The sequence below is a fragment of the Neltuma alba genome, unplaced genomic scaffold (genome assembly GCF_004799145.2).
Source record: "Neltuma alba isolate B1F8T4 unplaced genomic scaffold, ASM479914v2 tig00011551_pilon, whole genome shotgun sequence".
NCBI lineage: Eukaryota > Viridiplantae > Streptophyta > Magnoliopsida > Fabales > Fabaceae > Neltuma > Neltuma alba.
This window is the reverse complement of record NW_021636212.1, coordinates 84,458-101,517: the sequence shown is the minus strand read 5'-3', so window position 1 is coordinate 101,517 and position 17,060 is coordinate 84,458. Positions and strand designations below refer to the sequence as shown.

Here is a 17,060-nt window from a genome sequence, read left to right as displayed (position 1 = left end):
CTCTCATGAATGATTATCTATTATTCTCTCCAGTTCTAAATATAAAAGTTAGGTTAAAGTGTATTTAGCATTCTAAATATTTTTCTAAAAATATTTTATAGTACATTCAACATTATAAAGTATTTTTTTAAACGAGTACACTATCTTAAAATATTTTTCAGTGCATTCAACACGTAAAGTATACTTTAGACACGTCTAGCATCCAAAAATATTTTTTGATATATCTAGTATCTAGGCAAAAAATATATTTAAGGTGCTGGATACTTGGGATGCTGAATGCACCTAAAAAAATATTTCAGGGATGCTAAATACACCTTAGCTCTAAAAGCTATTAGTTAAAAAGGTTGTTTTGGTTCTAAATGTAAAAACCTTAATTCATTTTGTCTTCCTAAACTATCACTATTCTATTAATGGGGTACTTTCTAATATAAATGATTGAAGAAGTATTTTACTCCTCTATGCTTTGATCCTATTTATAAAGTAAAAAGAATAATTTTTTATCCTATTTATAAGTCATATTACTGAATTTTTTATATGAATATATAATTTTATCATTTATTAATTATTGTGTTGACTTTTTTCTCATGGAGTACGATATATATATTAAATATGAATAAAGTTAAAATTTGTTGAATTTTTAAGACATAATTAATAAAATTTAATATTTTTCTTAATTTATGTAAAACATATTGAGATTTAGAAGTGACTTATAAATAGAATTAGAGTAGTAGAAAAACAACCACGTGTTTTTACAAACAACTAACTTACCTAATTTTGTTATTCTCTACAAATTAGTTATTCAACTTCTATTATTATATTTAGAATGAAGGATAGTAAAAATGATTAAAACCTAGTAGATGGAAGACTCCCTCCACCAAGAGAAGTCGTTGTGTTATAATTTGAAATTTTTTTTATTGAGATTGTACGTGAGTGTGCTTTCTAATATTCATTATGACCGTAAAAATATTTTTTTTTAATTTTAATTGGCATGTCGGGATATTTTTCGTCCTTGTTAAGAGCTATGTCTTTTATGTTGTCCAGATTAGGGGGGAATGAGATTTGATACGGCGGTTATGCAGTTAAATCAGATTTGGTTTGATTTAAGTAAAGAGACTATATCTTAGATCTCTCTATGCAATCTCACATTATTTAAGCAAGCACCATGGTCAAAAACATAATTAATTAATTAATTAATCAACCTATTTTGAGCACAGGAATGAGCAAGTACGGTATATCATATTTTTTTTACCCCAAGTCAACGACGAAATTTAATCAGTTAAATTTTACTTTAGTCACTTTATACTATTTAAATTTATATATCCATAATTTAAATTTTTTTATATTAAAAGAACGATGACACAAGAAAAGTTTAATCAAATTTTTAAAGATAATTATTAAGAATAAAAAATATGTAAAATATAAATCAATTTAAATGGTCAAAATTAATTACTGTAAACTCTGGTACTGCTCAACTGTATTCGTGCAATTATTTCCATTGCATTTTCTTCTGTCTACAACATATTTTCTAACATCAATTACCATCAAGAAAAATATGAAGCAAACTGATGCACATTTTAATTTATTTCATCGACACTAAAATTTGTGATATTTTTTGTTGAAATGAAAGAATGATTTTATTCATATCAATTTCTTAAACATTGTCTTTTTTTTTCTGGGATAAGAACTTGACACAATAGACTCCGGACAATTTTTACATTACATAGAGGGAATATGATTATCATTAAATAATTGGCTACAAAACATAGATTGGTTTCAATAATGACATCATCCACGAAAATTAAGTTTCATTTTGTTTGGATTTGAAATTAAAATTATTAATTTAAACCAGCTTAGAATGGGTATAAAGTTAATAATTTGTTGTATATGATTGGCTATAAATTAAAGGTTCATTATCCATGCCTATGTGTGCATTATCTCCTCTCGCATTAAATCCCCTTGTTATTTAATATATAATATCCTCATCCTCAAGCAAAAACATATTATATATTTTATCCACCAATGTTAAAAATTTAATTATTTGTTTGGAAAGATGAACAATATTATTGATTAATTATATTCAAGGCCCACCATGACTGGGACGATACCCTATCCGTATCATTACGTTACCGAAGGAAATTGACATATCTCCAAAATCTTTATGCCATTTGGGAGTCAATTTTCAAAATTGAAATGAAAATAAATAATAATATTAATTTATTTTGTCCTTAATTGTGCTTTCAAAAATATTCCTTCTGATTATAGAGAATTAAAAAGGGATCTTCTCATGCCGTAGTGTTTATATTGGTCAACCGTCGATATACAAAATAAAAACTACCGTAGACACTACATAACAAATTTATAAATATTAGAAAAATTAATTAATTTAGTAATTTATTATTGAAACCCCTTTAAAATATAATAATGATAGTTTGGAAAAATTTATAAATTTAGAAGACAAAGTAATGGATTAAAATTTTATTTTTACACTTAGAATATATTAAAGCAAATCTCGAAACTAACTCTGATATTTTGGATGGCAGGGAGTATTAATTTTTCTTATGCTCATTAAAGTCTAATCTCAAGTGCATATTAGAGCTTATTAGAAAGTTATATTCATAGTGGTTAGATCATAAAAGAGAAACTCATTATTTCTTAAAATAAATTCTCCTTTCGAATGTTATGAATTAAAAAAATAACGTTAAAAGAGATCATTTTATTGAGAATTTGAAACATTTCAATATATATATATATGTGGATCAATAAGTATTACCAAATATTAAACGACTAAAAAAAACCTAGAAAGTTATTCACTACACAGCTATGTTTAATTACTCATGTCAATGTATATTTACTTTCGTCAATATATAGACAACAATTCATTAGTCTTATGCCTGTTAAAAGTCCACGCGAAATGAGAAAATAAAAGGAAAAATTATCTATAAATTCCAAATAAAAAATTAAATACAAATAATCTCCAAAATTTTATTTAATATTAATAGGTCCCAAGTAATTTAATATTTACAAGTTTGACTTGTAAATGATCTTTTTACCTGGGACCTGTGAGTAATTTTCCCAAGATAAAAATATATATCAAGGATTATAGGTTCTAGTGTTAGAAATTTAATTAATATTTCGCAAACAAGGCTTACATTGGAGAAAAATCAAATTAATTAGTTATATCACTAATTTGTGCTTTACAATATTTAAATAAGAAGTTAATTAATAGTATCAAGCATCAAGTAATTATATTAAAGCCCTGGCAAAAAAAAAGTAATTATATTAAAAGAAAACACTTAGAAAGTTCTTCAATGAAAGCCACGTTTCATTTTCTCTCTCATATTTGTCAATGTTCTCCCAAAATTATTTCAAAATAAAACAAAGTTTCCGCCAATAATTGTACCAACAATGTATAGTTTTGTTTTCCCATGCATGCAGATCAATACACACAGAACAGTCGACTAATTGGTTCGATAAAATATAACTGCAGAATGAATAAATTAATAAAGTAAACTTAAAAATTTATTTCATATATGCATATTTAATTATGTGGGGGAATGCTAACTTATTCAATTTATTTTCAAAGTTAGAATTATCGAACCCTAAATTTTGTTCTGGTACGTTAAGAATCCTCTACGTGCCCTAATAATGCAAAATGTCATATTATATATATATATATATATTGCTATCCTATCAGCTATTAATAATTAATTATATAGGCTAAGCTTAGTCCAAAGAATAATGTATATTATATAGAAATTTTGTTTATGTGATAATTTTTGGTTGCAATAATACGACACGAAGAACCATTACATAAGCAATGAAATCACAATGAATTATTAATCCTACCAGACAAAAAGGCAAATCCGGAAGATTTAGGCGTCCATTTTATTAGTCATTACTTATTATTCATAAATGAAACCAAAATAAAACTAATCTTTTCAAAATATTAAATAAGATTTAGTCAATAGGGATATGTGTGGGATAACGAAGAGCGTCATTGTGTTTTATTTAGTGTTAGTGATTGGTGATGACAAAGTCCCAACATAAACTAACGATTTTGCTAAAATGTATGTACTCCTCTGATCCTTAATAGAGGATCTAATTATTGAGTTGATTTTGATCCTAAATATAAGACCGATTTCTCATATTTATTAATTTTTTCCTAAACTACCCATATGGACACTTCCTCAACCATAATCAAGTATAAGAGGAAAAGATAATACTAAAAAGATGATTATAGTGTTTTAAGAAAAATAGTCATATTTTTTATAATTAACTAACTAACCTAACTTCTTAAACAAATCAAATTGATTAAATAGGTATTATATTAAGGACCGGAAAAGTAAAAAGTTTTGTTCACCTTCAACAATAAAGAACTCTAGCAAATTCTTAAAATTTGACAATGCCTCTAAAAAAAATTACTTCTTCGGTTCCTAGGTATAAGAATTTGATAATTAATTTTAAATATTAATAAAATTAGTTGAGTTAAATATTTGTGTAAAAAAAAAAAGGATGACAAACACATATATCAATTTTTTATATATATTATGTCAAGTTCTCCATTCAAACATGGTGATGTATTCTATTTTTAAAATATTCGTAGTATTGAATATCATTTAATTATAAATTCACATGAAACAAAGAAATATAATTAGCTATTTTTGATTGAATAATTTGATATAATGGATATAAGAAATTGGATCTAAGTTTTTTTCAAAAGTATATATTAATTGATTTGCTAGATACCTCCTTTAATTATCTGTAATTAAATTGTTTATATATGAAAACTATCTCTAATATGTGCAATTAATATGAATAGTACGAAACAAAAATTATAAATTTTAAGATAAAATGAATTAGAATCTTATATTTATTATTAAAGTAAAGCTTGTAATTTAGTTTTACATATGAAACCCAAAAAAATAAATTTTGGTAGATTATTTCCTATCATTAATTAGTACTCTTCCAATTCTAAATATAAAACTCATTTTCTAGTATAATTTATACTACAAAATAGATCTTATTTAAGACTAAAGAGTATTTTATCAGGATGATCCTAAAAAAATACTTTTGAATTTTAAAATTTCAAATCAGTTGTTCACTACACTTTAATAACAATTGATAACATTTGAAAAGCAAATGACAATACTTTTTGTAGTCATTCTTGATTTGAGATTTTTGAAAAAAAATTTTAGAAAATTTCTTACCCTATTTTACTAATAAAACGCGTTTTTTAGTGGCAACCTAGTTGTTAAATTTTACTTCTTTTAAATTCTTTTACATTGTAGATGATTTGCATGTGGACAACTTTTTTCCTAAGAAAAAACAGACTAGTGACAATAAGGACCTATTGGTTAACCTTTAAAAAATAATTTTAATTATAGAACAATAGGTTAGAGTTGCCTACAATAATTGTACCAACTACATAATTTGTTTTATTTTGCAAATCATTACATACAGAACGTTCGGTTAATTATTTTGACAAAAACATAATTTTTGCAAACTGATAAAATATAATTAGAGAAATAATAAGTAAACTTGAAAACTGATTTTTTTTGTACTGAAAATTGATTTTATATATGTAGGGAAGGCTTACATTTTCATTTTATTTTGAAAGTCAGAATTATCGATCCCTACAATTTCTTCTGGTGATAAGAATGTTCCAACTTACTTAATAATATAAAAGTTCGGACACACACACACACACACACTTATATATTGTTATAGCTTGTGAGCTATTAATTAATTTTTTTGGTTAAGCTTTGTCAAAAAATATTAGAAAGATAGATATAATTGGTTTATTTATGTGATACTCCTACGGTTTTAATATAAAACGTATTTAATTAATATGATTAGATTAAAGAAGTTAGTTAATTATAAGAAATATAACATGTTTTTTTTAAAACACCATAATTATCTTTTTAAATCATCTTTCCTCTTCTACTTGATTATGGTGATGGAGTATTCATGAAAAATAATTAAAAAAAACCGATAAATATGAGAAATAAGTCATATATTAAGAATCGGAAGAATAATTATTTTGGATGCAATAACACGACATAAAGAGCCACAAGGAATGAAATCTCAATTATTAGTCCGACAAGACAAAAAGGCAGATATTTTATCTTATATGACAAAAAGACATAGGTGCCCATTATATTAATCATTTTTTAATCATTCATAATTACAGCCAAAACAGATTAATATTCTCACAAAATCAATAGGATTGCCCGAAAAAAAAAAATTAAGAATATGCGTGGGGTAGTAGGAGTAGAAGATCATGATTGTATTTTGCTGCTGATGACAAATCCACGCATGAATTAATTAAAGATATTTCTAAATTGTATAAAATTTTCTGCACCTTGACGATAAATAACACTCTTCAGGCCACACAAAAAAACTCCTAAGTTGACAATGAGTTAAAATTTGTTATGATAATTTATCAGCTGTAAATTCATAATTTACTTCGCCTGCTTTTAAATATAAAAGTTAATTGAAAGATTTGTTTAATATTCAATATGAGAGTCTAATCCATTCTGCTCACAATGTCTAATTATTATTTTTCCAAATAATCCTTGGTTACACATATTAAAGCAGGTTTTCATTAATAAAGAAGTCTCCGATGCTACTTATTATAGAACGAGCATTTTAATCAACTGAGATTTAATTTTTACAGAAGGGGTTTGCCTTTGTAACTTGACGATTTAATATTTAAATCCCTACTGAAAAAGGTACTACATTTAGTACCTAACAATTTTTCAAATAGGCAATAAAAGGATACTTATATTTAATACAAGGTCTATTTAGAAAAATCAACATATGTTTATTACCAATAACCAAATTAATTAAATTTTTTAATTTTTGTAAATTAGTAATCCAACTCTTATATTTTAGACAAGAGAAAGTAATCCGGTGTATTCTTTGTCTAAAATCAAAGGAAGAAAGAATTAATGCTGCATTGGCTCTATTATAATGTTACTGATGGGGAAAGCCAAGTACGATGAAACTTGAACTAATTATTTTATATTTTGAATCATGATTTTATATATTTTTATGTGATAATTATATTAGACTGTTAAACTAATATAGTCAACCAGTTATTCTTTTAATATTCCATCCATCGGCATACTAAAATTAATTAATAAAATCTCACATCATGAATATTTGATGAGGAATATCGGGCATTTAATTGAGTTTTTATAATCTTACCTGCCCATCTATAAATTTCTCAAATTCCATCTGTTGATCTATTTACGCACTCATAATTAATTAAGTCATGATCATACCCTGAAGAACAGGGTATGCGAAATAATATTTAAATGGCTGCATGATTTGATGTATAAGTTTTTATTTTAAATTTTGCTTAATGACATTGTGCATAATTTTTAGTAGTGATATTTAAAATATTAGTCTTCTTCTTCTTTTTTGGGGTCAGCAATAAGTATTAGTCTTCTGTTATATACTAGTAAATAATATTGATATTGATGATAATCCTATCCTATTTTCTTATGGAGTGTTCAGATTTATATGAAATACCATCTCTACTTAACTAGGTAAACAATGTAAAGCACAAATGCAATAATTAGGTTTAGCATTTTGAATGGAATAGTAGAAACAGGTTTCTAGTTTTCCTAATAAAACGTGTAGTCTCTGATTTCATTATCAAACAAAGCTTAATATAACTTATTCATTAAATTATTGTACAAATGTATAATTTTAAAGTTTCTTTTGATCTCGGTCTAGAAATACATCATAAATAGAATTAGGAAAATATTTTCTCCTATCCCATATTTTGAGATACGTGTTAATATTAAGTGTAAACACTTTTCATTAGGATTTGAATATTGACTCATCACATTATTAAAGATTAACCCATTTCGTTAGATCAAATCCTTATTAGTTGTTATTGTAGCACTAAAACAATACTCCTTTGGTACTTGATATGGAATTTATTTTGTAATACAATTTGTACTATAAAAAGGGTTTTATACTTAAAAGTGGAGGAGGAGAATTCTCGTGTAACGTACATGTGTGGCCTACTAAGCCCTTAAAATTCAATGGCACACTATAATAATTGTTCAGCAAAAAATGGGACTTTTGGCCCGCAATGTTTCATCTGATGGTGAGCTGGTCCCTGTGTTTTTAATGGTATTAATTCCATCCCTATAATTTAAAACGTCAAATAAATAGTCGAATATGGTATGGACATCAAAGTTTTATTCAAGACGCAGGGTGGGTTCTTTTGCTGATTAATACTACCTCCATCCTAATTATAAGAGCTAATTGATTAATTTGAGGAGATTAAGGAAACAAATTAAGTTAGTTATTTGTAATAAATAGATATTGTCTTTCCTAAAATATCTTTGCTAATCAAGTGTATTTGCTAGAATTACGATTATTAGAAGGATTACCTTAGAAAAAAATAGATAATATAAGAGACAAAGTGGATTAGGGTCTTATATTTAGAATCAAAATAAAAGTCAAACGAGGCCTAATATAAGAAGCGGAGGTAGTACTTTCAGAGTAATACTGATCTTTGGATCAGATATTCAACGTTTAAAATCATATATTTGACACTTTTATAATGATTGGAAACCCTTGAGGTCTAAATTAATACCCAATTGACGCACAGGGATCAAATTACAAATTAAGTGAAACGTTGAGGGCTCAAGTTTCCGACTTTCCGTTTACCTAATGTCCCGATCTCTTGCGGTCCAAACAAAATGTGCAGGCGTGAACCCATGCAAGAGGCACAAACATATTTCAGAAACTATTGGAAAGAAAACGCAGTTACAAAAAAGTGGGATGCTGAATGATTACAAGTAGACAATAGTGGGCCGGGATTAACCAATGAAAACAAGTGGGCTAAAGCATGATAGAAGAAATCTCTTGGCTATAACAAAAATTTATGGAAATGTGTGGGAGGAAAACAGAGGAAGTTATTGCCCAACTGAAATTTGCAGAGAAAAACAGAAGCCCGGTTAGCTTTGTGAGCGTATGGTATGAGATTTGCATAAATAGCCACAACTGCACTTTCACTGACTTCACTTTGGAATTCATTCCAATTCCAGTCACTTTCAGGATGCTGGTTTTAGTCTCAAGAAGCCATCTTTCGAATTTGACCAGGAAAAAAAAAATGGCAGAAGCCATCTTTCGAAGATTAGGGGAAACAAAGTTTCTGTCGAAATTAGTTCATTGGGTTATTCCTGAATCAAAATGAAGATGATTTTGGTTGTGAAATGCTCAGAAAGTTGAAGTAGAACTCGGAGGCTGGAGCTGCTGGAGCCAAGATCTTCGTCAAAGTTTTTATTAGAAACAATTTTCGTTCGCCAAATAAGTGTTTTTTGGGGCAAACAAGATGAAATTTCATTCCAAACCAGAGGGGAACGCCACATTGTAGAAATTAATTACTTCTACCAGACTTATAAAAACGTTTCAGGTAAACCGACATAACACTCATATCACATATTTACCTTATATTTTGTAAACTAATATTAAAAAATGCTTATAAACCATTCTAAATGGACTGTTTATTGTTTCTTATACAATTGAGGATCTGGAAACAAAAGGTAGTTGTAGCAGCAACAAGGAAAACATTGCCGCCATAATGGATCCTTATCTTCCGGAAGAAGATCATTTTCCAGCTCTTACATATCGGAGTGAGACTTCTGGGACAAGGGGACCATCTACTCTAACAGTGTGTCTATCACTAACCCTACCACCCCAACATCAAAATTTGTAATTTGCTATCATATCATCTCCATGCTTTCTTGTCAACATTACTCTCAATATATCAGCATATAATACCAAACTTATAAAACAATGTACTGTTTGTAAGTTACGCAAATGAAACTCCTTCCTCAAAGACTTGACATTTTACAAAGGAGACTCATCTTTTTCTCTTGTTACTGTTCATGGACAATGACTTATCAGTCAAAAATGCTCCCAAAATCGAAACACGAAACAGTTATTAAACAAAACAGCCCACAAAGTAGGGGAAAAGGAACACAACATTGACTCATGTCTAATTCCTCAGATTTCTTTGTACTGATTACGTTTCGTAAGCCTTTTGAGCATTTTCCTGACTTTCGAAAACAAGACAGGGAAACCATAACACCATGTCTCCAACCAAGCCATTTCTTAATCTTAAAATGAAAATTCAACATCAAACACTATATATAGCCTGCAAGATTCAGAACTTTGAAACATCACTTGGTAACAATCAATTCGTGCACAGTAGTGTTAAAACTTAAAACTCAGTATTTTAGATAGGGATGACTTCCAAAATGGCACGGAGGTAACAGTGATCCAACAATGATGAAACGAAAGACACGTGAAAGTCTCTGGTCAAACATAGGCCAAACAAAAACTGGAAATGAAACACACAACAAACCGGGGATCGGGAAACCTGGCGAATTCGCCCAGATTTTCTTCTCTCCCACGGTATATAAACACGCCATTGAACCAGAGCGAGTGAAATCCGAGTCCAACTCCTTGAGATTATTATGCTTCTTCAATCTTGATTGACTCCGATTGCAGCTGGAAAATTCGTTCTTGGTTCTTGATGAAACTGCAAGTTCTCAATCATCTTGGGTGTCACCATGAATCCTGCAGGAGAGAAAAAGGGTGAAAATTACATTGTGAGAGTAAAACAGAGGTACCGTAATGAAATTTGAAGGTGGCACCTTAAAAGGAGAGGGAATGTCGGAATGCTTATGCATTCAATGGCGAGAATCAGAGGAAGCAGGGGACGGCTTATCAGAAACGCCGTCATGCTCCTCTTCACCCTGGATTCGTGCTGGGATGCGGAAACCTGAGAAGCTACCGGGGTCAAATCCGATGCCGCCGGCGATAGCAGACTGATGATGGAATGTCGGTGGAAGATAGTGGTGGTGGTGGTGATCAGTGGTGGATGAGTCTATCCAAGCACGAATCGAAGGATGGTTACTGGACTGAAGGGGTCCCCTCTGAGTAAGATAATGGCTCTGGCCGAACAGCGGCGGCGGCAGAGTCGGCATCGGCGACGGCGAGTTGAAGATGAAACCTCCTCCTCCGCCGTGGCCACTATTGCCAGCGTCAGCAGCACCACCATTCCAGGCTACCATTCTATGCAATCGACCGTGTTCGTCTGGGAAAGAAGCCCCATCGAACCCTAGTGGGGTCGTTGCAGAGAACAACTGCTCGTTCTGTTGATGTTGATGGTGGTGCTGAGTCTGATTTTGAGCTTGGTGAAGCAGAATCGGGTCCTGGAAGGACTGGAGCGAGAGCCGCAGATCTTGGTTCTGGCAGGCGCTACTACTTCGCGAAAGCAAATCTGGTGGGTAATTCTGAAACTGAATGGACGAAGAATTTGTCTCTGGCGCCGCCGTCGCACCAGTCGGGAAGAAAGACTTGATGGAGTCAGCAATGTCAGTGCCCAGCGTCGGCGGCAGAAAAGCCGACCCACCACGGTTAGGGTTTTCACCCAATTGCTCCAAAATCTGACAGCCACTTCCCGCATGCGTACTTGTTTCCCGGCTACCAGAAGCCATGGTATCTGCCGCCGCCACTGCACGGTGAACTCCAATCGGGCTCTTGTTCTCGTTCACATTCTCGCTTACCATCTGATTCTGCTCTCGCTCCTGCTCTTGCTGGGCATTTTGATTTACCGTATTGGGGTTCCATGCCGGAAGCTTAGCAAGGTCATCTATGGCGGCCTTGGCATTCTTAATGAGCCAATCGACGGCTTTACTGGGGCGGTCGTAGCCAAGGCGGTCTTGGACGTCGTAGAATTGAATGGCGGTATGAGCGGAGAGACGAACTCGCCGATCCCTTGGTCCCTTCGCGGTACAAACCTTACTGTGACGGTCTTTGCGACCGGTGGAGCGAACAATGTGGCCTCCTTGAACCTCCACGATCTCTCCCACTCCACCCCTCATCGCCAATCTCGACGACGTCGTTGCGGGTCGGTGGTGATGATTGGCACTCTCCCCCATCTTTGTTGCATATTCGACGGTAGCAGTAACAGAAGAAGAAGAAGAAGGCGGAGGCGGAGGAGGAAGGAAATAAGACCGCTTCTTGGGAGGATGAAGAGAGCTATGCTCTGCGTCTAAACCTGCATAAGACTGGTTTTGTTGCAGATACTGAAGATGGAAATGAAGAGCTGGGTCTTTAGAAGATGGAGAAACTGAAGAATCCTGGTCCTCGTCGTCGTCTTCTGGCTCTACATGCCTGGAATTGAGAAGTGGGTTTTGATGGTGGAAATGGTGGAGGTGATGAAAGTGATGACGTTGGTTGCTTTGAGGATCCAGACTCAGAACCTTGTAGTGCTTTTGCTCTTCTTCTTCCAGCTTATTAACAAGAACTTGTTAGGGGGGGTTTGATTCTCTCTTCTGGTTCCTCTGCTTGAAGATGACGATGACTGCTTTGTCTCTTTTTTGTTACAGTGATTGGGGTTGCAGGAAGTGTGAAATTCTCGTGCCTCGTGCAACCGTCACCACTGTGAAACCAGAGATTTCTTGTGCTGAGGCAACCAAAAGTACCTGCCATTCATTCAATATTACCAGTTGTTCCATTACCAGAGAAACTGATATAAAGCAAAAAGCTTAACTCAGAAAAACCAAACCACGCCCACGCCCCCCTCCTCTCAAGAGAAACCAAACCTTCTTTTCGCCCTAACCCATCTCCTCTCTCTCTCTCTCTCTCTCTGTCTCTCTGAGTCTGTCTTTCTATCTATACCACTTTATGGCTTTGGGTAATTGTGCTTGTCCTTTATGTACTGCTATGATTCACTCAACCAAGCGGGAAAAGAAACCAAGATAACATAACTAACATAACATTCTAGTTTAGTTGGGTCGGTTAATAGTAGGTAGTCACTGGTTATTATTATTTGTCGCTGAAACTATCTCAGAAATGGGGAAACTTTGCAGTAATTTTTTTGCAGATGGTGGAGAAGGGGTGAGTGAGGGCGATGTAACAGTAAATTAAGAGGGGCTCGGTCTTTGATGAGGAAGAAGAAGATGATGATGATGTGGCAGTTTTGTGGTTTAAACATATGAAGATAATTATACAATTTTTGAAAGGGACTCTCTCTCTCTCTCTCTCTCTCTAAATTGATTGAGGAAGAAAAAGGAACAACAGCAACATCTGTGCGTTCAGTCTCATACGGCAAGCTTACTTTTATGGGGTTATTGGTATTACTGGACATGGCATCTTCCTCACCCCTCTTTCTTCTTCTTTCCTCTTTCGTCACAACATTCTGCCCCTTTCTCCCCTTTTTCCCCTTCTCTTTTTACTCTTTTGCCCTTCTTTCATTATTACTCCCTTCAGCTTTTAACATAAAATCTATTTTGTGGTATAAATTATACTAGATTTACTTTATAGAGTATTACTTATATAAATATTTATAGACACATTTCACATAAATATAGAAAAAAAAAATTCTCATATTATAAATAAAATATTACTTTAAATCATTCTAAATGAGTTTATTAAAAATCAAAGGAGTTTTTTTTTTATTTCTTAAGATTTTTTTCGCCCCAACAACTTAAGGTTCCGACCGTTTAACCTATCAACACATGGACACTAGTTCAAGAGTTAGTGGCTAATTGTAATTGGACTAGGTGAACTCAATCATAATTTAAATAATATAATTTATTTAAAATATATGATCATATATATATATATATATTTTCTTCAAAAGAGTAATATTTAGGACTGGGGGTAGTATATCATTTAGGTGGAGCTAAGATAGGCCAGTTTTTTTTTTAAATTAAAGAAATTTGGCGTGTGTTTATATCATCCTAGACCATGCATATTTGAATATGGCTGGTGAAAAAAAAATCCTAATGCAAATGAAATTTTCTAACCAATTTCTGGTCCTTAAACTATGATTTGTATCAATTGAACGCTAATCCAAACATAGTAATTTCATGTCCTCGATATGCTTGAGTTAGGTTTAGTAAGCTCACTATCATTTTTGTTCCATTTACTCTTCTTAGGGCATTATTAAAAGAAAATTACGCCAAGAAATTTCAATACCAACACATATACTCCTCTGCTCCTATTTATAGGATAGAAATAAAAGATATTTTTTAATTCTATTTGTAGGGCACTAAAATTTTTTTTAGTCTAAATGTACAATTTTACTCTTTATTTATTATTGTGTTGACTTTGTTTATACGAGGTATAATGTATATTAAACGTTGAAAAATTATTGAATTTTAAATAAGAGTTAATAAAATTTAAAATTTTTCTTAGTCTATGTAAAGCATGCTAAAAGTGATTTATAAACAGGACCAGAGGAGTATTTATTTAAACAAAAATTTGCTCATTTGATTAATTTAGAATAAAATGTAATTTTCAAAATATTTTTAATTTGTAAGAAAAATAAAATTGAATAGTTTATGTCACCTAAATAACTTTAATTTATTTTAAAAAGCATTTGAACTGTTAATTTTTTTAAAATATGCATTCAATGCGAATACCCCGCCTTAATTAAACAATGTACAAAGACTGAAAGACATTCAACATAATATGCGAACATATAAAAGCCGTCAAGCACACGCACATTATATACTAAGATCATTTGAAAAATATTTTAAAATTTTATAAATGAGTTGCCCTATTCCCTGTTTATGAATGATATTGTAAGCTGTAATAAAATTTATGAAAAATTAATCATTTGCGTTTTTTTTTTTGTATTTTTGACCTGATATACCCTCAACTCTTATCTTTATAGTTTTAATTTGGTTGAAACTTAGTCACTGAATTTTGACTCAAAGAAAGTCAATCCTTATAGATTTAGCATTCAAAACATTAGCCCTTAAATTTAAAAAATAATTTTAGTTATTATAATTTTATTTTTAAAATGCTAGGACCAACATTTTAAAACCAACATTTTTAAAATATCAAGACTGAGTTTCAATAGAATCAAAATCATAAGAATTAAGTTATACAAAGTTAACGTTCAGGAACTAAATTGCGATAAAAGACAAATTATAATGACCAAATAATTAATTTTTTCTAAAGTTTATACTATATATTGATATAGTATTTAAGATAAAATCGTTAGGATTGAACTTTCATATTATGAAAAGAAGAAAAAAATCTTTCAAGGCAAGGTTCTGGTTTTGGTGGTAATGATAGTATATCTTTTCCTTCTACTTTCTGTTTTTGAAGAGACATCGTTTTAGTTGTGTGTGTGTATATATATTAAATTCTCCTATTATGTACTTTGTTCTTCATATGAATAAATTAAATCAACTGAGTATTTAAAGCAGCTTCGCATAAATTATGTACTACCTCCAGTCCTTAATATAAGACCTCATTTGACTTTTATTTTGATCTTAATTATAAGATCCCAATCTATTTTATCTATCATATTTATGTTCTTTTTTCAAAGTAGTTCTTTTAATAATGATAGTTCTAATCAATAAACTTAATTAGTAAGGATATTTTAGAAAAAATAACACCTATTTATTATAAATAACTAACTTAACTTACTTCTTTAATCTCTTCAAATTAGTTAACTAGCTCTTATAATTAGGATCGGAGGTAGTATTATAAAAAACTTAGGATCGTCATTAACACATAGACTTCAATCAATGCAGATCCAGTTTAATTTCGACCCAATTAAAAAAATTGCAATATTCATGATGAAGACTAGAGGAAGAACAGCAATTCCCCAAAATGAATGATAGTGATATATATATATGCGGGTATATATATTTGCAAAATGTGACACTAAAATTAAATAATATTATTTATAATATACAGCAAAAGGAGTGGATGATGCTTCTCTAAGTTGCATATATATATGTATATATATATATATTTATATATGTTTCTTTTAGAGGAAACTCCAAGTAATAATATATGCTGATCGAATAATTGGTGAAGTGACTTTCAGATCTGCTATTCAAGAGTGTAAGGACCATCCTTGCCTCATCATTTCTCCATCACCATTTTGGTGGTCGTAACTTGAGAAAACTTGAGAATCAATCTTCACCTTTTCTAGCTTTTCTTCATGCGCGCGCGCACGCACACACGCACACACCCTCACACTTTCAGATTATATTGAATCCCAGTAGTATACCCCACTATATATATTTTAGAACTGTTATGATATGTGTGTGAGATATTGTTTGCACAAGTTGATATTTTTTTACCTATAGGAAAAGGACCACTAGCTTGTTTAACTATTTCATATGAAATAATGCACAAATTGAAGGCATGTATATGTATATAAAATCAAAGGAATGAGAAAAAGGAAACAAAAAGAGCAGTATGTGTGTGCGCGTCTATATATATATATATATATGAGAGGAAGGCGGCAGAAAGCAAACCTGTTGTGGCTGAAAGAGAGAAACTTGTGAAGCAACCAGCTAGGGTTTGTGAGCAGAGGTATGAGGAAGATGAGATATTCTCCTCCCGACGACAAAGAATAATACAATGCAAGTTGTCTCTGATCTTTCTGCGAAGCTGATTTTGGAATCCAACAAGTTATAAGGTTGAAAAGGTTTCCAGAGAGGTCAAGTAAGTTCTTTTGGTATCCTTCCTGGAGGTGGAAAGATATGGAATCTGTTTCCCTTCTTTGTGCCTGAACTATACTACTCTCTTTAGCAATTTGAGATGCTTTAATTATAAGCGTTGTGTGTGTGTGTGTGTAGCTGTGTCACAAACTTCAAAATATCTTCATATATATGCTTAAAAGATTATGATTAATATTGTTTATTTTAAGTTTTTGAAGAGTGTCGAGCCTGTTTTTGATCTCTTGATTAGTTGTAAAATTAATGGTCTTCTATATATGCGGTATCAATATATACACGAATTTCCAAGTTAGTATATATTATCAAGAATAAAAAGTATGAAATGCGTTGGCATATGGTGCAATTTTTTTCCTTTCAGATGATTGAGAGGAAATAATAATTTGGAACAAGGGAGTTTAATTAATTTGCTTTGTTAACCACACAATGTGTATCTCTTATTGAAAATAATAAAGGGAATTTTCGGTAACATATCTTGCCCCCAGTTAAGTAGACGCATCATGAAATTTTTCTCTAACTAAAATTCTAGCTTTA

General features: G+C 31.3%; 1 protein-coding gene across 1 annotated transcript; it reads right to left on the bottom strand.

Annotated features, from left to right (window-relative positions):
• Positions 1–10,121: 10,121 nt before the first annotated feature.
• Positions 10,122–12,372, bottom strand: LOC114714921 (transcription factor TCP4-like). The gene is made up of 2 exons (XM_028899710.1): positions 10,686–12,372; positions 10,122–10,608 (listed from the first exon to the last, which is right to left on the bottom strand). Exon 1 carries the CDS (start codon positions 11,973–11,975, stop codon positions 10,722–10,724), a length of 1,254 nt encoding a protein of 417 aa, XP_028755543.1. The 5' UTR covers positions 11,976–12,372; the 3' UTR covers positions 10,122–10,608; positions 10,686–10,721.
• Positions 12,373–17,060: the final 4,688 nt, after the last annotated feature.